Here is a 25,717-nt window from a genome sequence, read left to right on the forward strand (position 1 = left end):
TGCAAATATCCATCTCAGCTTCTCACAGGTGCTTTGTATTTCCCTAGTTCATTGGATGTCAATCTCAACTCCCTGGGGAACATATAACTCTTAAAGACATTTAGGGGCACCAAATTAATGTGGCTTTCTCATTCCTGTTAGGTAACCATTCACAGCTGGGTGGACTGGGACACAGTCACAGTACTCTGTCCAAGTGTACAGCACATACCCACTGTACCCACAACAAGGTGTTTGCATGTATTAATGTGGCCATCATATGGTCATTTATGAGCAGTTTCGTGTGCAGGGTTGTGTACTGTACACTCGGGGTTGTGACAATACTAAAAGAGTCTGCACACTAAGTTCACTTCAAGGTTTGATGAGAAAAGAGTCGACTTCATTCATTTGGTATAATTAACAGTCATATGCTTTTTGACAAGGTTTTCGGTTTACTGTTTTGTGAACTTACTTCAACAAATGCGTCAGTGAGATCCGAGGCTCGATCCATCACAGGCAAATTCCGCGCACCCAGGATCCGGACTTTAAGCTTGCCTGGCATCTGCATAACACAGAGTTACATAATCATGATAAAGAAATGAGTTAACCATACCAAGATGGATAACTAGACTACATGAAGGAGTATGAAATGAAATAATGTTAATATCAAGAATGACAGCAGCATATATTAAACAGAGACAAAACCTAAAATATGGCTGTGGTGCATCTAAAATGTTACAAGTGAAACATGATTTTTCCACACTCAAATGACAGGAAAGATTACTGCCTATAACCAATTTTTTTCAATCATAGAACAAATGGTTTTTCTTAAGGCTGTAACAGTTCACTCGGATATTGGGTGAATCGAACAAAGCGTAATACACAAGAATAGAATATGTACTAGCCTTGTAATAGCGCATTCTCTGAGCAAATTACGTTACTTTGCCAAAGCCAAACATGGTACTGTCAAATCTAACTATTACATACCACATTTGAGATCACTGCTAATTGCTGTGACAAATTAAAACTGTCAACATCAGCATTGTGCATCAATCACTATTCAATATTCGTGACACGAATTATACTCGCCACATAGTGCATTCATGGCAACCCTATTTTTTATAAAAGGAAACTCCCTCAACAGTAACCTTACCCTAACCCTAAAGCCTCGAAACAGTTCTAATAAATAGAATATATTTCATGTGGGCGTTACGGGTGGAACTCTCACCAAATGATGTTCAGTTATGTCACGTTTGTAGTCTTTATTTCGTCAGGTTTTAAGTTTATTATCATAAATAATACACTGTCCTTGTCCAAATTACGGGTGACGCCTATATTGTGATTGTAATGCACGTTATCAGAAGCAACACAACGTAAATTAACCTGCCGATGCAATGTATGGCCTTAGTTCGTATCACTGGATGACAAAAAGCATTCTACTTACCTTGTGTGTCAATCGTAACAATGCAAATGTGGAATGTCTCGAACTGTCACATACAGACTCCTGCCATGTTGGTTCGTATTAAGGGGAGCTAACTGTCTCCCCATGTCATTTCGGAGAATATTATCTCCCTTCGTTAAATTCGCGTACCTGTCTGCTACCCGATTTCCGCATGTTCAGCATTGTATATTCTTTCTCTTCAAAATTAAAAAAAAGAAGAAGAAAAAAACAACAACAACAGATAACTCACTCAGATTCGAAAAGGATTATCAAACACCACTAGTGTCATTTTGATATTCTTTCCAGTATTTCCTATCCAACTTATAAAGACAAATTACCCGATTGTATGGATAGCCAACTTTAATATGACATTTTAAGAGAAGTATAAGTTAAAATAATAACACTGTTATCAACCGTTTAGTGTATCATCACTCCTAAAGAAGTTGACATATGTAAAATTCATGCCTCTATATGCGTATCACTTCTAATTGCCATTCAAAGACTCTGACAACTATTAACATGGACTTAGTACTAAAAATGCTAATGCATAAGTGAGTGAGTGAGTGATTTAGTGAGTTCAGTTTTACGCCGCACTCAGCAATATTCCAGCTATATGGTGGCGGTCTGCAAATAATAGAGTCTGGAGCAGACAACCCAGTGATCAACAGCATGAACATCGACCTGCGCAACTGGGAACCGATGAGATGTACCACGAACCAGACCACCTGGTCCCGTTAGATATATTTCATGGCTTTGCATCTTTGCGAACTTTTGGAGGAATTTGTTTCATATCTTAGTATTTACAAAAGCAGGAAATCTACCGGATAAAAGTGTAAAGATGTAAACAGATTCCAAGGTTTACATATTCGTTTTTAGCTTTGAGCTGGACTGTCTGTAAAGCACAGATTTTAAATCAAAGTTTTTCATAAAGTAATACAAGTCTTGTCTGAGCAAGTCATAATCGGGGCAGACAAAGAAATAATCTAGATTGCCTTCAGTGTGGTAACCATAGTTACACATCTCAGCTATATATCTATTGAATTTGTCGGCTTTGAGATCGCTGCAACCAAGTCGGAGACATGAGTGAATGATTTGACAGAATCGTGATCCGTAGTTAAGATGGAAGTGCGGAGGAAGCTGTCTCCCCGACATGTCAATTTATCCGACAATCTATAAATTCCGACATATTTTTGTATTCCCGGCAGCGTTCTTCTTCAGCAGCATCATAAACATTGAATTATCCGATAGATGTTCATTCCGAATTCCGACACCATTTTCTGGTCCACACTATCTCTCTGTAGCATTTGTTTTCATTGTGGCAGCCTTTATTAATGCATGTTCGTTAAAATCAGCGTAATTCCAGACAGAAAGGAATATTGACATGCTAGTTCGTGCGAATTGTGTTAACAGTACCATTGTACCCAAGGTGATGTGGTAACATGAGTTACTAGAATCAACAACTATTTCCCTCGAATTAGCAGTGTTCCACGTGTATGCAATCAAAATTATTTAGCACATTGATAAACCTTGGGAGTGCAAATAAACTGAATACACTGAATTTGCTTAATAATGTTTATGTGTTGAAGAATAAGCATTTTTAAATTCTCGCGTGGATGTAGGTAACCCAACCGCTATTGGCCAAGTCATTGATCCTATTTAGTCTATAGGAGTTCGAATCTCTGTTTGGACTATCATTTTTCAGAAATATAAATCTAGACTTTTGCAGTCGTGTATTCTTTTTATATGTCATGATTAACATACATTTCGAATTTACACGAAATTGGTGAAGAAATGAGCATTTCAGAAACATCTACCGCTACAGCTATTACACTACGAACGGAAGAACACTACATCAGCAAAGGAAAACCAACCCTATGGAACAACATCGACATACTGGAAATCACCGAGAAGACTACAACCTTCTTGAAGCCTTAAAAAAATCAAGTATATTTTGCTGTAAAAGAGTTGTGAAATATTGATGTAGACTGATTCAGTTGCCTGATGACAGATATGCAAAACTGCTATAATATACTCTTCAGAAAACGTAGGGGAACTGTACTTTCAATGTACGATTGTCGAAATTGGAAGATACATGTATATGGGATTGAATCAATGTTGATCCAATAATAATGGATGTTTTAAGAATGCATCACCACATGGATTTCATTCAAAGCAAAGCTGTTCGTTCAGTTATCCCCCTTGTTAGGTGACAGGAGTATGACATGAAAATTTCAGGCTTACAATTTTTAGTCAGTAGTGTGTGATTTGACCATGAAAACCCTGGCCATGCACAGATGGAAGAAAATTGTCGGAAAATGGTCTACAGTGATCTATCGACATGCCTGAAAAACGTCAAGATTCACAATAACATCCCATGCATGTGTAGGAGGCTCCCACGTTGTGCACGTGTTTCCCATGCATTGTGTTTGCGTGTAGTGATAACGTGAAATGATGCTGCATACACAAGATGAATGTCATTGTAACGTTCTTCAATGGGTTTTCTTTCTACCAGACTTCATAGTTCATGTTCCCTACTTTTTTAAGTGTATATGTTAAACGACTTCGAAAATGCTAACGTACATCAAGACTACGACATCTTCTGTATCAAAATGGCTTTGGATGCATCTACTGCTTGACAAGTACATGTATTAGATGAGCCACGACCTGACAAATGACCCCAATTTGCGTATATGGGAACGCCCTCCAGAACATTCCATTTGAAACAAGAGAGAAACAGTGTGTCGTCTAAATATTGAAAATTCAATTTCTTCGCGCGAATAGTGTCGTGATGGTGTTTTGCTGAACTAAATCGCTCTACGAGACACATGTTAAAAAGTAGCGGTATTCATTTCATGCCACAGCCAGCATCTGTTGGACGTGCTTAATCGCCAGTCTACCTGTAGCAACCAAGTGTATTCGTCCAGATTACTTGCCTCGCCTGCTTGTCACAAATGCCTTTACTGCGCTGGCTCGTCTAATACTTGTCAAGCAATGGAACTACGACAGGTCAGCCATATAAACCCGATTACTCTCCGAATTTGTTATCCGTACCCGTATAATGGTTTCTTGTGAAGAATAGTGGCATTTTATTTATGCAATGGTTAAACAGTCCCGATATTATTCGTTTAAAACGTCACATGGTCGTGAAATGTACATAGATTCTTAAATTTCGAAATACTCTGGCTCGCTTAATGTGTGATTCCCACAAGTTAGAAACAGAAACGGGCCGATATGGACCAGACATAACGAGTTTAGTTTGCACAAAGCCGCATATCGAGGATAAGTATCGATTTATTTGTATTTCCTATGAAGAAATTAGAACCAAATTTGTCATACACATCACACATTTGCAATATTGATGTCTACGAAAAATGAAATTATTTTGATGAACTTATCTATTTATGTGTTCAAAGCAATGGTCGTCAGAAAAAAATTCCTCATTTTATGAAATGTTAATGTCTTCCTTTTATGTACAGTGGGCGTAAAACCTCCACACTTCAGAAATAAATTTGACTTGACCGCTTAATCAAAGTGAGTGAGTGGGGTTTGAGCAATATTCCAGCAATATCAGGACTGGGGACACCAAAAATGGGCTTCACATATTGCACCTAACACTCAAAGACAACCGCCAGTAATCCACCCATATCCCACGTTTCCTTTCGGGTATTGTAATCACGACCAATCATTTGTCTGCTAGTGATTAGATGTCTGAGAGTGTGGATTCGATTCCCGGATGGGACTCAACCAAACAAAAAGGAAAAGAATATGCACTTTACCAAGAAAGTGTAATCCCAAATATGACATAAGCTACTCTGTTCAATTCACAAATTATATATCCAATCACAGGCAAAGTGCACCGCAAAATGGGTCGGTCAGTTTCGTTCTGCTGCGTAACCCATTTTGCGCGACACTTTGCCTGTGATCCAATGTACATCAACCTTTTCAACTAGGTATACTCACTGTGCGGCTATGTACATATTCTCCATGTTTCAACTCTGTGCATCACGGTGTTAACGTACCTACACCGAAACGTCGCGCTCAGAGCAATAAAGATGCTGCCATCCCATAGAGTATGGTTTTCCTTTATATTTACAGCTTCTAAAATGTCGGGCGGTGGGCTAGCCCATAGTAGTTAATGTGTCCGCTAGTCACGCCGAAGACTCGGGTTCTATTCCCCTTATGGGTGCAATGTGTGAATCCCATTTCTGTTCTTGATATTTTTGGAATATTGCTAAAGAAGGCGTAAAGCCATATTCACTCACTCACTCTCTTCTTAAATGCCTCGTGGAGAACTACACAACCAGTTTGAGTTCTAGCAGCCACCTATACACAGCCATAGGAGCGAAACATTAGTAATACGACGTTAAACCCCTAGTTCTCCTCTCACCTTTCTGTAGTGTAGCAAAATCAGTTCCTGTGATGTTTTTCTATGGGGCTTCATTTCTTAGTTTTACTCTTGGCTTTCTTCAACCATTTCTCACGTGAACACGGCACACGAGTTTTGATGAGATGGCATGACAACCCAATCTATTAAGTCAGGAGCTAGTCGTGGAGATACTGGTTTGAATAGCAAAATAGTCGATCATGTCGATCTTTGTATTGCATGGTCCAGACTTGATTATTTGCAGACCGCCATCATGAGCAAGGGCGGAGGGTGGCGTATATTAAACCAGGGAAGACTATATATAGAGGGAGAAGACCCTCCCCGAAAAAAACCAGAATGTATGTGTCGAGTCGTTACGTAACCAGTGTAGCCAATATGGCGGCAGCGTAGTATTTAAGACTGAACCCGGTTTATTTTCAGCAGCTGATAAAATGCGATGTGTGTTGTAACAACTGAAATCCTACATGTAGAAGATAAGTTAACTGTTTTGTCACTTCAGTTTAAGTCAAATAATTGGTATTAGTGTCCGTGTTAGGACAGTAGATTTGTAGTCAAGTTTCAAGTCAGTATGTTATAGCTCATGGACTTCTATTCTCGATAAACGCGAAGACAGACTAAATTGTGCCGATAAAAATTTCTTTCACACATTCGTTTAATTTTAAGAAGGGAAACATACCTTTAGTTGAAAGGTATTTGTTAGTTGAAAGGTATTTGCAAGTAATAGTAATACTTTCAGGACTTAAAAAAGTGTTAGGGTGTAATTGAGGTGTGTGAAAAATATGACAATTCGCCGATCTGTTCTGATTCGCCGTTGAAATGCTACACGCCGTTCTTTGAGAGTTTCTTCAAAAACATCTTTCACACACACCTTTAATGCTTATGAGGGAAATATACTTTCAGGTGAAATGTGTTTGCAAGTAATAGTGACAGTTTCATAATCTAAAACAAATGTTAGGGTGTATTTGCGGTGTGTGAAAAATATGGCATATCGCTGATCTGATCTGATCCGTCATTGATGCTTGAGGGTTATAGTTCCATAATTGTTTTCTTTCTTGTTGATCTTATTATTTGACAAAACTGGACAGGTGTTTAGAACGCTTTGTGACAGTTTTACACTCTCTGTTTTTGAGGGGTGTGTGACAGTGTCAGTTAACATTCTGTAAAATTGAAACATTGCGACGGATACAATAAATCGGCTGAAGTTCTGTTAAACACAGCTGAAGTAGCGCTGGGAACGAGCGATGTCACTGTGTGCGTTGGAGCATGACGAGGCACACGTTAATTAGTACAAATGGTAAAGAAAGCAAGCGAGTGACCTTGCTGTAGATTATCCCTGGTTAAACAGCGTTATATATGTATATCATCGTGATGAACCGAGGTTCGAACTCAAATCCCGTATATATGCACCATACCCGGTCTTGTGGAGTATGAATCCTCAGTCCAACTTCACTTTTGATTTTTCTACCACATTATTTTCACACCGTAAAATAATTCAAACGCTCTTTATAGCAGTCCACCTCACTCACTCAAAACTGGGATACTCTATAACTCTCTATATAGGCTCCCTGCTCAAAACCAGGAGACACTACAAGGGTAGAGTAATTATAATGATCAAGCCAACTGAGACATTTATTACAGTGACAATTTAGACTTTTATTCATAACCTCCCTCTTCCGCGTCCGGATATCAAAACAAAACGCTACCTTCAAGTGCTACTTGATTTTTGTGTTTGACAAATTTTGCAGAGGTAACCGATACTTAATATTTATTGTCATAAATAATCGTGCTTGTATATCCATCCGGCCGAAGGGTGATAAAACCGCACACCGACACCCTCCGCTGATTCTCTGTCGCATTGTTTCCATGAACTTTCCACTCCCAACTTCCGCATTTCGTCCCATTCTGACTTTACACACCTGAGAGTTCTAACTGTCTAGGGAAGCGGGAAGGTAAGTCTATCTCTTGAAGTGATTTCATCGTAGCGTGAAAACAGTCCGTTGGAAAGAAATGTCTCCACGTTTAAGATATAATTGTTTAAACTTTAAGTATCGGAGGTGCATGCGAGTTATCGGGAAAAGACATGCACACCTGGACTAACGAAAACGGGTGACAAGTTACCTGTTCCGGTGAAAATGGCGGCTAGGTATTCCAGAGAAGCAAGCGAGGCCACTCAGTGGGAACGATGAAAACATTGTCAGTTACAGATAGTTTAACATGGTTGATAGTTTAACCACCCTAATTTTATGTCAGGTGCACTTTGTGAATATGGTAGCGCAATGGCTTCTGTGCAACAACTGTAAACTATTTATAGCAATGATTAACAGGTAAATGTTTGGAAACTTCCCCTAGATCTGAGTGTTTGTCATAGGTTTGTAATGTCACTAGTGTCTCTGACAGTAGACACAGGTATTTTTGTATTGCATGTGATTTTTAATGGTGGCATGTGATATATATCATATTGAAATAATATTATATCATTTAATAGTTCAATGGCTTCATGATATCTACCATTACAAATCTCTTCATACCAGTATCAATATTGGGACTAGAGTTGGCTATACATTTACATCATAATGACTGATTATCATTAATTATATATAGATGGAATATCTCTAAATATCGGAGCCGTAACTTTAAGACAATTCGAAAGGACCACCTTTTCACCATATTATCATTTTCCCTCTCAGGTGATATAATGAGAAATCCCTTGGTGTGTGTGTGTGTAAGGTGTAACTGTCGTACCAGGATATCCTTGAGGCTTAACCAGGTGTAACAATATCTTTCTAATGCTGCGTCCTGTTGGTCATAGGGGTCAGTGGGGTCAGGTATTCTGTCATGTTGTGTATTATAAAGGCCAGGGTTCAAACCTACTACAAATAGGGTGTGACCCATGTCAAAGCTGTCTTTCGATGCAAAGTTATGCAGTATTTAAGTACATTCGATGAAATATCACAAACTTGACTTACCAGTTTATGATGACATTAATCCACAGCATAAAGTAGTACCACTTACTGGATAAATTGTAACCAAGCTTCAGTTGAGATTCAGTACAGTTATTCACTCCTCTCATAGACCTATGTATATATGTGACAAAAAAGACAAAATTCGAAAACATGAAAGGCTTTCATGTGTTCTGTACTGTATACATGGATTTGTACGAGTAAAATTCATCAACAAGCAAATGCTTGAATAGGCAAGAATTTCAAATGTCGCCATCTTCATCACTTCTCTACAGAGCTCAAATGAAAACTTGCAGCATTCATCTCAAAATGTTTGCTGATTATCTTGTGTGCGTGTTAAAAATATTACCATTTGGTAGATATCTCCCCTACTTGATGGTTTTCCAATGCCTAAAGAGCAAATGCACCTTGGCATCAACTGGGTCTTTTGCTGTTTATGGTGATAAGTGACCTGTTTGCCTGAGGTATGTGTTCTCCCTGTATATTAGCTTGTTCTGGATTAACAAGCGCGGCTGCGACAGCGTGAGAGAAACAGTGTAAATGTAATGGATATTAATATGGAGATACGACACCTGATCGCATCATGTCAACATTACAAGCTGATTTCAACTTTGTTAGAAATACAGTGCACGAACACCCCATGTCAACAGTACAACTTATCTGCATCTTAAGTGACTCAGTAAGTGGCATAGTGTATTCTTACCTTTCGGTTGTGGGAGCCATGCCAATTTACACTTATCAAAGGGGAAAATAAAGTGTGTTGTCTGGACCAATGTCAGACCTCCATTTTTTCAGGAAGTAATAGGTGTGTGGGTTAAGGGTCTGACTTAATGTGCAGGGTCACTTAGTGCCTGACTCTGTGGGTGCAAGTTCAAACCCTGAATGGCACTCAACCAAACCAAAATACTAGAATCTGTGTTTCACTAAGAAAGTGTAACCCTAAATACAACATTTGTTAAAGTTAGCTGCCTTTGAGAATTAGGTGCAGTGTTTACTGAAAGGTAAATGTTCTTCACGACTTAGAGTATCTGTATTGGCAGGCAATACTTTTTAACATTTTAATCTCACTTGTAAGGTAATCATTCTTCATCCACCACATTATTAAATACATTTGTAGAGGTGGGCCGTTGTGATGTGTCGGTACTTCGTCAGGCTGAAGCTGATGACACTGGCAGTTCAGTGCCATTTGTCAAATGGACTGTTTGAATTACCTCCGTTAACAATATCTCACAAGCATCTAAAAGCGTAGAAACAATAATAGTTCTTACATTTGTTGTGGCTTTTGTTGAGCATTGATATTACTTTGTTGATGAATACTTTGAACCATAAATACTCACCATATTTATTATTCCTAGCCCTAATTGTATCTTTTGCTGATGAAAGACCTAAGCCTTGTCTTAGTCCAAGAAATCGATTACCCAATATCATTTGGACTACAGCACTGTAGTAATGAAAATTCAGTTGGAACTGGTATGAATATTTTATGTCAAATTTACATCAGCTGAACAACCAGTGTGAATGTAGTGATTGACCATTAATAGCACTGACGTTTTATATCCAGCTGGACTGGGTTCATGTTTCTGCTGGTGGACGGCAATTTCCAATGTTCATCATAACCTTGGTGACAATTTAACTGTTTTAACAAAGTCTCTAGTAATGTTTCCTATGTGTTCTTTAAGTTTTTATGTTCTTTTGGATAGATTTACATTTAAGTAATATAATGTGAATCACAATAAGCTTAGGTTGCCAAATTTTATGGGTTATATTTAACAGTTTGAACATGCTGTTATGCCTTGTCATTGTATTGTTCCCAGTGACACCAAATGATATTCTTACATCCCGATCCACCTATGTAAGATTTCTATTAACTAATCTAAACTTACAGGACATGCAGTACTTCCAGTTCAAATGTTTTCAGGTAACAGCTAAATGCTATCAATGAGGTGATGTAATCTATTCCCTTAAACAAATGTACCATTTGCAATTGAACGTGCAAACATTATTTTTGTTCCTTTGCAGTTCAAATCAAGTCAGCATCTGTTTCCAAAGCCAAAAGTGTCATAATCCAAACCATACCACACAGTCCTTTGTATCTAACCCTCCAACATAACAGCTCAAAGTTCATGTCTAAAGCATTTATAATTACTGATGGCGATATCAACCATATTAACGGTAGTCGTTACTGCTTTCATAACTACGTGCAAATGCAAATGGCTGAAATGTATTGCAGGCAAGGAGCCCTCATCGTTGCTTGCAACTGTAGTACTGGTTCAACATATGTCATATTTGGGATTTCACTTTCTCAGTAAAGTACAAATTCTAGTACCTGTTTTTTTTGGTTGAGTCCCATCCGGGATTCGAACCCACACCCTCAGAGTCAGGCACCTAATCGCCAGCACACAAAGTCAGCTGCCTAGCCCGCTCAACCACCGCGACTTCCACAAAAATGAAAGTCGGACAACTGGTAGTCTAGACTGCCATACTTTGTGTACCCATCTGATGAGTGTGATACTGGTTGTGTCTAAAATTATTCAATAATAAATAATTTAATCACAAATATTTAGAGATGGGAAAACTTCATGATGTTGATGTATTGGATAAATATGCTTTGTTATATTGACATAGTGTAAATGTAAATAGTTTTTTCATACGTTGGCATTTATTTGTTCATGCATATTTCATCTTTTTTATTGCGTATGTGCAGATATGCAGTTTATCAGGAGCTCTGTTTATGAGACAGTGGATTTTGTCAGGGTTTTTGAATTGATGATTCAGTGAGTAATTTGAAGCACCCATTCTTGCCTTTTTATTTATTCGTGCATATGTAATGTTCATGCATCCAAAAATGCGTAAATATGTTTTTTTCGTCATTCAACAAATTCTTTATTGTCCTCATTTCGAAGTTGCCCTACACCATTGCCATACAAATTGCAGATGTAAAATGGACTTGTTTATTGTTGCTCAATGTTGAGATTACACACGCCGCATTAAGATATATTGGTGAGGAGATAACGTGTGGCCTACTTCCCTTCCATGTCAAGCTAACACTACATCTGTTAGTCATAAGGATACTATTACAGGGTAACTTTATTGTCTACTGTAAATTACAATCTGTGGAACAATATATACTTACTGGTTTATGGTATTCTTTCCTGACATTGTTGGTACAGCTGAAGGACCCTGTTGGATGTGACAGTGGTACCTAAGGTGCAGTCTCACTCACTCACTCACTCACTCACTCACTCACTCACTCACTCACTCACTCACTCACTCACTCACTCACTCACTCACTCACTCACTCACTCACTCACTCACTCACTTCTGCTACATATATTTGTTTGTTTGTAGGTTGAAGTCTATGTGTGATCGTGAGAATCCCGATTACCCACAGTGCACCTGACTATTCCAGCATGGCCTTCAGCACTGGTCTCATGAAACTGATCTTGGTGTCCTTCTGTGCACTGTTTCTGGTGAGTCAAATCCCTAGCCATCATCAAAACAGGCATGCTGAAGCATGTAAACAAACTAGGGAAATTGTGACTTGCCACTTAATGTCAAGCAGTTGCACAGGAACAGACTGGCTCTGGGATGTTTGTATGGAGCTTTATAAATTCAGTCGTTAGTATTCAGTACAGTGTCCTGGAAACTGAACATGAGGAATGCGTCATTTTTCCAGAGTTCAAAATTTATGCTTTGTCAACACATTTGAAAATGAAATGTTGAATGAATGCTTGATCATCTGAGTAGAACAGCTGAATTAATTCTTCCTTATCTGGGAAACATGTTGAATTAATGCTTTATTGTCAGGATTAAAAAAGTTGTAAGTCCTCATTATCTGAGTTTGACGGTCATGTGCAACCAAAAAATCAAACATTATTAAAACACAAATATCAGTTATTCATGACATACAATATACGTTGCTGCTTGTGAAAAAAACAAATAAACAGTGAACATACTCACTGCGCATGCGTTATGGTCGCAGAGCAGCATAGTTGTTGAAACCAGTTTGTCCCCCAGCGCTTGGGGGAAATTTAGTGAAACGTTTTTTTTTCAACTTTATAGGCTGAATAAACATTTTTGATGATCTGTTTCGGTATGTGCATACCGAAAGGTATCAGAATCTGCAAAGTTGTGTTTTAAGTTGCATGTGACCTTTAAACAGTGCTTCTTAAACAGATTCATGAAGGTTGGAATTATGCAGCATTAGTTGAAAATAGTATATACAGCAGCAAGGTTTCACACTCAGAGTACTAGGTCACATTTGGTCATACTCAGTCATGGTCACTCCTAGTCACATTTGGTCACAGTCATCATCAGGTCACTCCTAGTCACATTTGGTCACAGTCATCATCAGGTCACTCCTAGTCACATTTAGTCACACTCAGTCATGGTCACTCCTAGTCACGTTTAGTCACACTCTGTCATGGTCACTCCTAGTCACATTTGGTCACACTCTGTCATGGTCACTCCTAGTCACATTTGGTCACACTCTGTAATGGTCACTCCTAGTCACATTTAGTCACACTCAGCCATGGTCACTCCTAGTCACATTTAATCACACTCAGTCATGGTCAGTCCTAGTCACATTTAGTCACACTCAGTCATGGTCACTCCTAGTCACATTTGGTCACACTCAGTCATGGTCACTCCTAGTCACATTTAGTCACACTCTGTCATGGTCAGTCCTAGTCACATATAGTCACACTCAGTCATGGTCACTCCTAGTCACATTTAGTCACACTCTGTCATGGTCACTCCTAGTCACATCTGGTCACACTCTGTCATGGTCTCTCCTAGTCACATTTAGTCACACTCTGTCATGGTCACTCCTAGTCACATTTGGTCACACTCTGTCATGGTCACTCCTAGTCACATTTAGTCACACTCAGTCATGGTCACTCCTAGTCACATTTAGTCACACTCTGTCATGGTCACTCCTAGTCACATGTAGTCACAGTCATCATCAGGCCACTCCTAGTCACATTTAGTCACACTCAGTCATGGTCACTCCTAGTCACATTTAGTCACAGTCATCATCAGGTCACTCCTAGTCACATTTAGTCACACTCAGTCATGGTCACTCCTAGTCACATTTAGTCACACTCAGTCATGGTCACTCCTAGTCACATTTAGTCACACTCAGTCATGGTCACTCCTAGTCACATTTGGTCACAGTCATCATCAGGCCACTCCTAGTCACATTTAGTCACACTCAGTCATGGTCACTCCTAGTCACATTTAGTCACAGTCATCATCAGGTCACTCCTAGTCACATTTAGTCACACTCAGTCATGGTCACTCCTAGTCACATTTAGTCACACTCAGCCATGGTCACTCCTAGTCACATTTAGTCACACTCAGTCATGGTCACTCCTAGTCACATTTAGTCACACTCTGTCATGGTCAGTCCTAGTCACATTTAGTCACGCTCAGTCATGGTCACTCCTAGTCACATTTAGTCACACTCTGTCATGGTCACTCCTAGTCACATTTAGTCACACTCAGTAATGGTCAGTCCTAGTCACATTTAGTCACACTCTGTCATGGTCACTCCTAGTCACATTTAGTCACGCTCAGTCATGGTCACTCCTAGTCACATTTAGTCACACTCTGTCATGGTCACTCCTAGTCACATTTAGTCACGCTCAGTCATGGTCACTCCTAGTCACATTTGGTCACACTCTGTCATGGTCACTCCTAGTCACATGTAGTCACACTCTGTCATGGTCTCTCCTAATCACGTTTGGTCACACTCAGTCATGGTTACTCCTAGTCACATATAGTCACACACAGTCACTATCACTCATAGTCAGTCACATTTAGTCACACTGAGTCACTGTCACTCATAATTGATCATGTTTAGTCACACTCAGTCACGGTCACTCATAGTCACATGTAGTCACATTCAGTCACTATCACTCGTAGTCGGTCACGTTTAGTCACACTCTGTCACTTCTTTGAAAGGCATAATATTAGAAGTTGTATTGGTGAAGGGAAACCAAGTTCTATGGACGGTCAGTGATTGCCAGTGCCTTTGATGTTTGACAGCCACATGCATATGTTATTGCCAGTGCCTTCAATGTTTGACAGCCACATGCATATGTAATTGCCAGTGTCTTTGATGTTTGACACCTACATGCATGTGTAATTGTTACTGGCAGGTATCTGCTTCTGCTTACAGATTGCTGGCATTGGTATAGCTGCTGTTTCAATATGGAGTATAGCTGACAAGATCTTCCTGTCGCACATCATCGGCTCTCAGCTCTTCTCAGTTGCATCCTACTTCCTGCTTATCGGTGGCATTGTCGTTGTTGCTAGCTCCATCTTGGGACTCATCGCCATCACTCGTAAAAACAGGATCTTGATCATTGTGGTAATTATGCTTAACCCTTTGTAATATAACCAAGTTCCACAAACTGGCTTAGCTCTACAACTGTCTAAATCTATGTTATGGTATTTGGAATTATAACTGCCTTGCCACTATGGAAGGAGACCCATATTTTTGCTTATGTTTTGGAAGATGATTGTGAGCCCATCTTAAAGAATTGGGATCATCTTTCCTCAGAACCTCTATTCTAATGCAGCCATATTTCCTGGTTCTTGTGAAATCACCTGGCGGCAAAAATTTGCAAAATGAAGTATCTTAGTTCTTACTATTTAATCAGAACACATGTTACTTCGACAGAGAACCAATATGGTTACCCCATGGAGTTAAAGATATGACTTTAGTATCCTCTGAAAATCATTTTCAGAGGACTGTGGTGAATTTGCAAATTATTGTCATATATCAGACTATTTTTGATGAAATCCTATTCTAAAAATATTCATTTTTGTTTGCAGTTTTTCATCCTCCTCCTTGTCATTTTCCTTATGCTCTTTATTGGAGCTATCATGGCCGTGGTGTTCCAAGGGGAGGTAAGTCTCTCCATGGAAATCAACACAGTCTAAATGTTATTGTAATTATCTGTATATACAGGGGCCGTGGAAGACATCGTCATGTGAGGTGCCACGGTTAACGGTTCTCAAGATTTTTTTCAATGAGTTTGAAGGTTTCACAATTTTGATATTTTACCTCTTCATGGACCCATGAACATACAGGTTAGAATTGATCTTCAGTAACTCATGCTTGTTGTAAGAGATTGCTACTGGAGTTTGGTGGTCAGACTTGATGACTTGGTTAACAGTCATCATATCACAGTTGCGTAGATCAATGGTTTTGATCACTTGATTCTTTGGTCCCGACCTGATTATTTACAGACTGCTGTCATAGAGCTGAAATATTGCTGAGTGCGACATTAACCAACCAACCAACCTTATACTGATTTCCTCTCTCCTTAACAAGTATTTTCCCCAACCAGCTTGAAGATCAGATGCAAAATTCCATGGCAGAATCCCTGCAGCAGAAATATGGCGCCCGTGGAACAGAGAATGTTGCTGCTACCGAAGCGTGGGACAGAGTGCAGAAAGAGGTATGTTGGCCATTTTATTTCTAGTCCATGTAGCTCAATGTTCATGTTGTCAATCACTGTATTATCTGGTCTAGACTTGATTGTTTACAGACTGTGGTCATATAGCTGGAAAAATGCTGAGAGCTGTGTTAGACAAACAAAAGATGATGAATAAGCAAAAAGCGATAAGTAGACAAAACAAAACTAAATGTCTTTTGACATCATATATTTGCTTTTTCTACTACTTATCATACAGGTGATGTTATCCTAACTTGTAGGTTGTTGAGTTACAGTAAATACCCATGATTCTTAGTATGGACCAATGAACAGGAACTGAGTTCTTCTGTAAGCTTAGTTAGTATAATACGTGTCGTAACACGTGACTAATGGGATCAGGTGTGCACACTCACTGACGAGATTGACTCATTTAATTGTATCCCAGTTTCTTGGATCGATGCTCAAGCTGTTGATCACTGGATTGTCTGGTCCAGACCTGATAATTTACAGACCATTGATTATTTACAGACCTTTGCAATTTAACTGAAATCTAAACCCAAACTCACCCCATTATCCTTAGTTTGGTGACCTAGCAATCATAGCTGTTAATTATTTAATAGTAAATAAATCTAACATATTCCTCAGTTGGGGTGCTGTGCTGTGCGTGACTCAGATTGGGAACTCTACCAGAATACAATGTTCTTCAGGGAACAACAGCGTGAGTAATAGGAATGTTAACCATGATTTACAGCTATCAGCTATCTGTTCTCCACACTGCTGGTTCAGTGCTTAGCCAAAGCAGTCAGTTGTTCTATACATTTTTACACACTCTCTTCTTCTCTTCAAAATTTTCTACATAAGGTTCTACATGCTGTTCTGCATACTGCTCTACATACTGTTCAACATACTTCACAGTGTTTTACATAATGTTCTACACATTCTTCCATATGGTGTTCTACACACTGCTTTACATACTACTCTGCACACTTCCTCATACCACTCTACACAATGTTCTACATACTACTCTACACTCCAGTCTAAATACTGCTCTACACACTGTTCTACATGCAGCTCTACTCAGTGTTCTTCATACATCTCTACACAATGTTCTACATACTACACTACACACTGTTCAACATACTACTCTGCACACTGTTCTGCATTCTCTACATACTGCTCTTCATACTACTCCACAATGTTCTATATAGTGTTCTACATGCTGTTCTATATACTATTCTACACTCCAATCTACATATTGCTCTACACAATGTTCTACATACTACTCCACAATGTTCTACATACTACTACTGTACACAGTGTGCTACATACAGCTCTACACAATGTTCGACATACTACATTACGTGTTCTACACATTGTTCTACATACTACACTACACACTGTTCAACATACTACTATGGACACTTCTGCATTCTCTACATACTGCTCTACATACTACTCCACAATGTTCTATATAGTGTTCTACACAGTGTTCTACATACTACTCTTCACACTGTTCTACATACTACTATATGCAGTGTCCTACATAGTGTTCTACACACTGTTCTACATAGTGTTCTACACACTGTACATGCTGTTCCATGTCTCATTCTGTTTCTGTTCTACCTTCAGACTATGAACAGAAGAAGTACGTCCCAGAGACCTGCTGTGTCTATGATAAACTAATTGGAAATTATAAAGACGTGAAGAAGTGTCAAAACTTCGGACTGGGACCTCCTGACAATCTACAATCAAATATCAAAAACAACTTTCTGTATTATAATGTAAGTAATATGATTTCTTCATACGTTTACTGTGATTGTGAAGTAGCTAACTGGTTAAAACTTTCGATCATCACACCGAAGGCACAGGTTTGAATCCCCCCCATGGAGACAGTTTGTGAAGCCCACACCTGGTGTCCTCTGCTGTATTGCTGGAATATTGCTAAAGGCGACATAAAAGCCAACTCACTCACTCTATATATTCAAAGGTCTTTAAAAGCCTGTATTGTCAAAAAAGGTATTTCAAAGATTGTTTTGTTACTGATGTATAAGAAATTAGAAAATGTCGCTCCACTGAAAATAGACCATTGTGTGTACATTATGTATACTTGTTCAAGAGTGAGGGAAAATGTTTTAGATTTTGTACTGATATCCACCATATTTGCTGGGTGCACACAGTTCACACTCCCATGCTGAACTCCCCCTCCACCATTTCTGTCTCCTGTTTCTCTCTCTTTGTATATTTCCCTCTCTCTCTGACTCACACACACCAACAGACACCATCATATCACCACCCACACCGCCACACATATGCATTACTACAACCACCCAGCCCCCACCTCACACCAATATCACACACAACTATGGCCATGTATGCTTGTTATGAAATGTTTCAGGGGTGCTATGCAAGTGCGAAGACCTTTCTTGAAGACCACTCTGGAATACTTGTAGCCATTGGCTTTGTCTTCTCCATTACCATGGTAGGTTGCTCTCACCTTGTGTATTATACATTTTCTCCCCACTGAATAAGCAAGCTGACGTATTAAAATTCTGTTCAAAACAACATTAATCCCATCTCTCTCGCTCTCTCTCACCCTAGCATGAATGCTGTGTATGCTTCGCAAAGATTCACTATGAATGCTGATGATTTTAAACACAGGTTTTATGACATTGCATTTTCTTTGCAGATTTCTGGTTTGGTGTTGACGATATTCTATTTCCGACGTGTGGTTCATGCTCAGAATGAGGAACGTAAGCACAGATATACTGAAGAAGATGCTGCCAAGGAAGCCAGGGAGAATGAGAGACTGTGAGAGACATGCAAGACCGAGAAGCTTGAAGGCTATGAGAGATGGCCTTGATATAAGTCACATGACCTTGACCTGTGAGCCGTACGACCTAGCACTTCAGTGACATTAAGTCACATGACCTTGACCTAAGTGCCATATGACCTTGCACTTCAGAAATATACTGGACAAAAATAGTTCAGGATATATGTAAATTTTGAAATTATGAATAATGATCTTTCTACTCATTGAAACAGGGATAAAATATCAATCATTGAATGCCAATATCCTTAACTTTTGTTTTGTTCAGTTTATTGGTCTTTAACTGAGAATCATGACCTGGACATTTTTCTTGGACCTTGACTTTCTCAATTTTATGGTATGCAACCTTGAGATCTGATATCAGACAGAAATCATGGGAAAATAGGCTGATGTGAAACAGTTTTTGTCAGTATTCCAAAGAGAAATAATTGCAAACTTGTTAAGGTGAGATGAACAATAGCTACTGCCCACATGAAAAGCAAACACCTAGGTCTCTGGTTAACATGTTTAACTAGAATGTATGGTCTAATCTTTTTTTTTCAGGAAAATAACAAATGCGAAATGAATATGTTTTATGGCAGATTTCACTGTTGCTGAAACAATAGCTGTGTAGATTCTGTCAGCAGTCTATTTGACTTTTTTACATGTTTTAATAAATAACATTTTTTGCTCATGCCATCAGTAGATGTGATTTCATCAGTGTATACATTTCATTTTGCTTTTAAGGAATTAAAAATAATCATTCAGTATGTAAATACTAGTTGATTTCATAGTAAATGCTAAAGCTCATTGTTGCTATTGTGTAGAAGGTAGTATGACTCCGGGAATGTTGTCCTTCAGAACTATATCCCCTAAACTGTTCAGTATTGATCACTCCAGGCCACTGAAGGTCAGACTGGGTCAGCCATGCCATAGGTCAGTGACCTGTGATGCCAGGATCCAGTGATTGACGGTTCAAACCTCATAATCAGTCATAATATACTGAGAGAAACAAATAGAGGAACATACGAAAATTCAAGCATTTCTATAATATTTTCCAGTTTTCTTTACCATCTTTGAATAGCGTTATGGGAAGAAATCTGAGAATAGACAAAAGAACACTGCCATGAAGTGGTGTTCCCTTATTTGTTGCCCTTAGTATATTAAGGATTTTGTCAGCATTGAGCTTGTTGGTGTCACCGATTATGCTGTCATTGACTTTTATCCTTGATATGCTGACATTCCTGTCTATGATTTTGATTGTGTTTGAAACTGTGAACCATTCCAAATCTTGCTCCACTCCAGATATTTTTAGTAGAAAGATGGCCATCATATCCAGTCGTAAACTAAACAAAATTTCATAATCTTGAAGTTGTTCAGCTGCCAAAGATGACTTTGATTTGAATTTCCTGTGAACTCCCCTTAATTAATCAGCTCATCTTAATCAGTTACTGGTGAACCCTTTTGGGTGCGTCGTGTTCTTCATATCAATAAAACAATATTCTTCAGGAAATTCTCTGATAGAGTGATCCAGAGATTATCATCCACATACTCAACTCAGGGAACATCATAACTTTAGGAATGTAATAATTGTCAAAATAACTTGTTCTGGTTCTGAAGCAGCAGGTGTTATGCTGTGATTCAGCATCAGGACTTAATATCTTGCACAAGAGGTATTAACTTCTTTCAGACATTATACCATTTTCTTATGGCTAGTGTTATCAATGGCCAATCCGGTGAACTTATATCACATCCTGATGAAGCTGCAGTTGAGATCATCCACTCCTGGAGTTCTATAACAATTCGTCGCGTCTCATTACAGTCCATTCAATACATTGTAGATATTTCTTAATGCTTATATTTTTTATGGGCCTGCACATCTAATTAAATTTCTTTGCTGAAAGCTTCAAACGTTGAAGCAGGGTCTTCTCATGTTTGATTGGCATTCTACAAGATGGTTAGTAGCTGAACATTTTCATGTAGATTCTGACACCGTTGTCAAGCTAAAACTATGACCTCAATGATGGTGTAAGAATCTACATGGAAGCTTCACTCAAAGCAATAATCAAGACATCAATAAACTCCTATGACTCATCAAGCCTGCTTATAAAAAGACGTGTCCCTCACATTTTAGTTTTACTACTGTGAGAGTGCCTTAACTTTACTTGTATTTAGAAGTTGTTTTCTGAAGTTATTATGTGAAATATGACTTCAAACTATGCAAAGTTTGATTATGTTAAGGATGATAATGTATGATGAACACATAATCATCATCGTATAATATTTTCATTATACACCTGGAAAAAAATGGTTACCACCTCCATGTTATCAAACTTCATGTATCTTATGCTTTCAGCAACCCATGCTTGCCATGAAAGGCGACTGTGCTTGTCGTAAGAGGCGACTAACGGGATTGGGTGGTCAGGCTCACTGACTTTGTTGACAAGTCATTGGTTCCCAATTGTGCAAACCAGTGCTCATGTTGTTGGTCACTGGATTGTCTGGTCCAGACTCGATTATTTACAGACCGCTGCCATATAGCTGGAATATTGCTAATTGCGGCGTAAAACTAAACTCACTCACTCACTCGCTTATTCACTCACTCACTCACTCACTCACTGATGTATCTTATATCATACCTCATATGACACCCATCTCATTTTGATAAATGTGTACAAAACAGTCACATATCTTGGATAGTTAGTATGTCCATGGTTGCAGGTAATACGAAGAAACAACAAAGTAAACATACAGTCATGTGACTGCTGTGGAAGTGACGGAATGATCATCAGTTTTGTTTCTTAGATGACTGTTTTATGTGGAAATATATACACTGAACAAAAAAATTAAGATCATGAATACTATGGAAAATATATTTTGCTCAGTCAGTTGTATTATCAGTCTACATAAATAGGAAACAATAAATGTTAATTCCTGACTCTCTTAGTTCAATATGCTAAGCAGTGCTTGACTTTGTATCAGTAACGTGTGTGATATTTTCACTATAAAGTGATATTCTCACTATAAACATATCTGGGGATTACCATATTCGACAAATTTAGCGCCCTAGGCCTAGATTTATAAAGCTCTCTTAGCGATAGTCTTAAATGCTGTACATTAACATTTACTTATGACTATCTTAGCGCTAAGAGAGCTTTGAAAATCTAGGCCAGGGTGCTAAAATATGGAAAAAGGCCAGATGTTAACACTTGTAATTCACTTGAGCATGTAGGGAAGCACACTGAAAGGATAAGGCGACCTACCAGAATTAGTGACACTCTATTATAGGTGGTCGGTCTTAAAATACCCTGCAAACTTTAAGGTTATCAGCTTCCCTGAAAACGCCTCTCCAATGTCAGTTGGTCTGTATACGACATAAATTAAACAAACAAAGGGTGCTGTAATAGAATATTTTTTGTTTAGTGGAGCACAGCGGTGCAGTGGTTAGAATGTTGGCCTCTCATGCTAAAGACTGGGTCTGTAAATAATTGAGTCTACTAGACAAACCAGTGATCAACAGCATGAGCATTGATCTTCACTGTTGGGAAATGATGACATGTGTCAGCGAGCCTGACCACCCAATCCCGTTAGTCGCCTTTTATGGCAAGCATGGGTTACAGAAGTCCTATTCTACCCGGGGCCTTCATGAGTCAGCAGATGTATGGATCTATATGGTCGCGCTTCATGTTCAGTAGCAGCTTTCAAAGTACAATTCCATCAGGGTAATAATGTAACACCAGAGAGCAGCATTGCATTGGATAATTTCTTAGGCATTATTATTCTTCATATTATTATTAACAAATGAGCAGGCTGCGAGTGTGGCCTTATGAGGGCAGAGTGCTAAATATGTTGAATACGGTAATCCCCAGTCATTGTCCTGTCTGTCAGAAAAAGCCCTGACCTACATTGACACTGTCACTCATGAAGGGTGGGTGGTTATTGTTGCTCTGTTTTTAAGGCTTTGTTTAAACCAGTGGCGCATCTAACAGAAACACCTAATTATATGAGGAAAGGTGGAGTTGATTAGCTGTTGAGAAATATGTGCATGCTTTCTTGTTTCAAAGGCTTCCTTTTAATGAAAGATTCAAACTTTGAGAGGTGAGATAAGACAGTCAGAACTTGTTGAAATGTGTGATTTGAGAACTTGCCTTGATTTTTTTTCCATTTTATTTTTGCCTAGCAGGGATTCTTCAGTTCGGCCTGAGTGCATAAAAGTCACGCTTTTGCCACGTTGTTTTACACAGACTATCTGATATTTGTGGTGCATAGAGTCCTTCATATACAAGTGTAACAAAGAATATTTTATGAGCTGTTGTAAGTGATTTTCTGTTTACTTTGGATTCATTTCTGTTTGAACTCTGCTGTTCTGAGAGGAGAGTGCTGAGATAAAATGTCTCCTTGTGTGTTGTGAAATGTTGGTAGTCGCTGTGTGGCTGAACCAGTTGCTAGGCAACTGTAAATTTTAATTCACTTTGTTGTTGGTTAAAAAGTTATGGTTCAAACATCTCTGATAATCATGTTGATTGTGTGTCCATTCTTTAGGATGTCAGTGTCATTCATAACTTAAAGATCACATTGTCTGAGGTGCTGAGTTGCCTCCCTTTGGAACACCAGAAACCTATTTTGAGCTTGAATCCTGACTCTATTGTTTAATAACAGCAGAATTTTTAACTATCATAAACCAAGAAGTAGATATGGCTTTACATGACTAGTAGTAAGAAATGTATTTAGTCACTAAAATTTTTCATTCTGTTTTAGTTTTAACAATATCAGCTGCCAAATAAGTATTTATGGACATTCTATGGATATGTTAGAAATCCATGTCATAACAGACATTACGAATTATTGTAATCCAAAACCATTGCTCTTATCTGGAAACTTGCCAGCATCCTATCACCCCTTATATATGTAATGGAATAAACCACATGAATATTCATTTATGCGATACATTTATGCAGAGAACTTAGAAATGAATAAAGGCAGCAGTAGTGGTGCTGATCTCAGTTTTATGAGTTGTCATACTGAAGGTTATATTTTTTTAAGAAGTATTTACTTTCAATTTTTATAATTAAGAAGTGTAAATTTAAGCTTATCTTATTCCACAACTAAGGATTCAGTTTAGGAATGGCTGGCTGGAACCTGTGGCCAAATTGGACAGGTGTTCAGACCTGTTTACTGAATTGTTCACTGAATTGATCATGTAATCCTGAGATGATTGATTAAGTGTGTAGCAGGTGTCCAGCTGATCAACATAAATGACAATCAACCTCTGACCACTGAGAGTGTGAGCTAAGCGTTCACTGTAATGAACAAACATTCTTGTTTACTGGCATGTATATAATTGCTACAGTTAATTATCTACAATTAAATTTAATTATCTATTATCATCAGTTATTTTTGATGACTGTTGTAATCATCTGTATTGAATAATGTGTATATGTAGTATAATGTTTCTACTTACAAGACTTTCTGTGTGATATATGAGAATGGTATCTGAAATATTTCCAAGATTATCAAGTGTTTTATAGGACTGTTTTGCTGTAAAGAAACATGTTTACTGGGAAGTATTTTTTTACTGGTGTATGTAGACTTTGTGATCAGGTTCATTCCTTCCTACGGAAGCATCATTGAAATACAAAGAATGATAAATGTGTATAATATTTAGAATTTTTAGTGATTTTGTACTCTGAAATACATCTTATCTCATGAAGAGAGGAGGTTGGCCATTGTAGTTTGATATGCTGTCTGGAGCCATTTGCAGCTTCAGCTTCCTTGTGACATCCATATCTCCAAAACTCTCATGTTCAGGTGAGGTTGGGTAGCCATGTGGTTAAAGCATTTGCTTGTCACACCAAAGACCCGTGTTTGATCCCCCACATCATTTGGGTCTTCTACAATTGTCAGAATCGGCTATGTACCAAAATGTTACAGAATATTTAGAACAAAACAGAAGTCAAGCCAACATTCTGTTTTTTGTTATTTACCAACTTTTAAAATGATAATCAAAGCTTTTATGCCATTCTCTGTAATATTCTGCAATATTCCTGCGATATGATGTTGAGTGAGTTTTAACTCCACTTGTAGCAATATTCAAGCGATATCACTGCAGAGGACTTAAGACATGGGCTTCAAACATCATTTGATTATCATTTTAAAAGTTGGTAAATAACAAAAAACAGGATGTTGGCTTGACTTCTGTTTTGTTCTAAATATTCTGTAACATTTTGGTACATAACCGATTCTGACAATTGTAGAAGACCCAAATCATAGAGCAAAGTTGTCATTTAGCTTTCAGCTTTCGGCTCCTGCCACCAACTTAGCAGACGACATTTCTCGCTTATGAATTTGAGGTCAATAACCAGTCAAAATAACTGCTGCAGGGAGTTTGACAGCTTCATGTCAGAGTTCATGTTATTGAACAGGTGGTTTTGACTTCATTTTATTTCAACGATCTTCTAAATGAGTGAGTGCATGAGTGAGTGAGTGAGTATGGTTTTGTGTGCTTTTAGTAATATGCCATTATGGCAGGGACACCAGAAATGGGTTTTGCATCGATGTGGGGAATCAAACTCAGGTCTTAGGCATGACAGATGAACACTTTGAGCTAGGTATGACAGATGAACTACAAGGTTAGCTATTCCACAGTTTCTAAATGAAAATGTAGTGAATGAGTCCAGGGGTTTATCAGTGTCAAAATACAGTTTT

At 38.5% G+C, this 25,717-nt stretch overlaps 2 protein-coding genes across 4 annotated transcripts in view; one reads left to right on the forward strand and one right to left on the reverse strand.

The window, feature by feature from the left end:
• LOC137261900 (C2 domain-containing protein 5-like) overlaps positions 1-1,479 on the reverse strand; it is a 62,407-nt gene extending 60,928 nt beyond the window's left edge. For both annotated transcript variants that reach the window (XM_067799707.1, XM_067799706.1), the window contains exons 1-2: positions 1,421-1,479; positions 449-538 (exon numbers count right to left, since the gene is read on the reverse strand). In XM_067799707.1, coding sequence (XP_067655808.1) covers positions 449-538 — 90 coding nt within the window. In that variant the 5' untranslated portion in view covers positions 1,421-1,479. The remainder of the gene's footprint in view (positions 1-448; positions 539-1,420) is intronic.
• A 6,216-nt stretch (positions 1,480-7,695) lies between these two features.
• Positions 7,696-19,788, forward strand: LOC137261800 (CD151 antigen-like). Of its 2 annotated transcripts, XM_067799585.1 has the most exons (10): positions 7,701-7,750; positions 11,466-11,535; positions 12,110-12,231; positions 14,943-15,134; positions 15,602-15,676; positions 16,120-16,230; positions 16,852-16,924; positions 17,836-17,987; positions 18,602-18,685; positions 18,893-19,788. In XM_067799585.1, the coding sequence occupies exons 3-10, from the start codon at positions 12,172-12,174 to the stop codon at positions 19,016-19,018; spliced, it is 873 nt and encodes a 290-aa protein (XP_067655686.1). In that variant the 5' UTR covers positions 7,701-7,750; positions 11,466-11,535; positions 12,110-12,171; the 3' UTR covers positions 19,019-19,788. The 2 variants fall into 2 exon arrangements, with proteins under 2 accessions (XP_067655685.1, XP_067655686.1); XM_067799584.1 differs by lacking the exon at positions 11,466-11,535 and having other exon boundaries at positions 7,696-7,750.
• Positions 19,789-25,717: the final 5,929 nt, after the last annotated feature.

This window comes from Haliotis asinina, chromosome 14, assembly GCF_037392515.1.
Source record: "Haliotis asinina isolate JCU_RB_2024 chromosome 14, JCU_Hal_asi_v2, whole genome shotgun sequence".
Classification (NCBI taxonomy): domain Eukaryota; kingdom Metazoa; phylum Mollusca; class Gastropoda; order Lepetellida; family Haliotidae; genus Haliotis; species Haliotis asinina.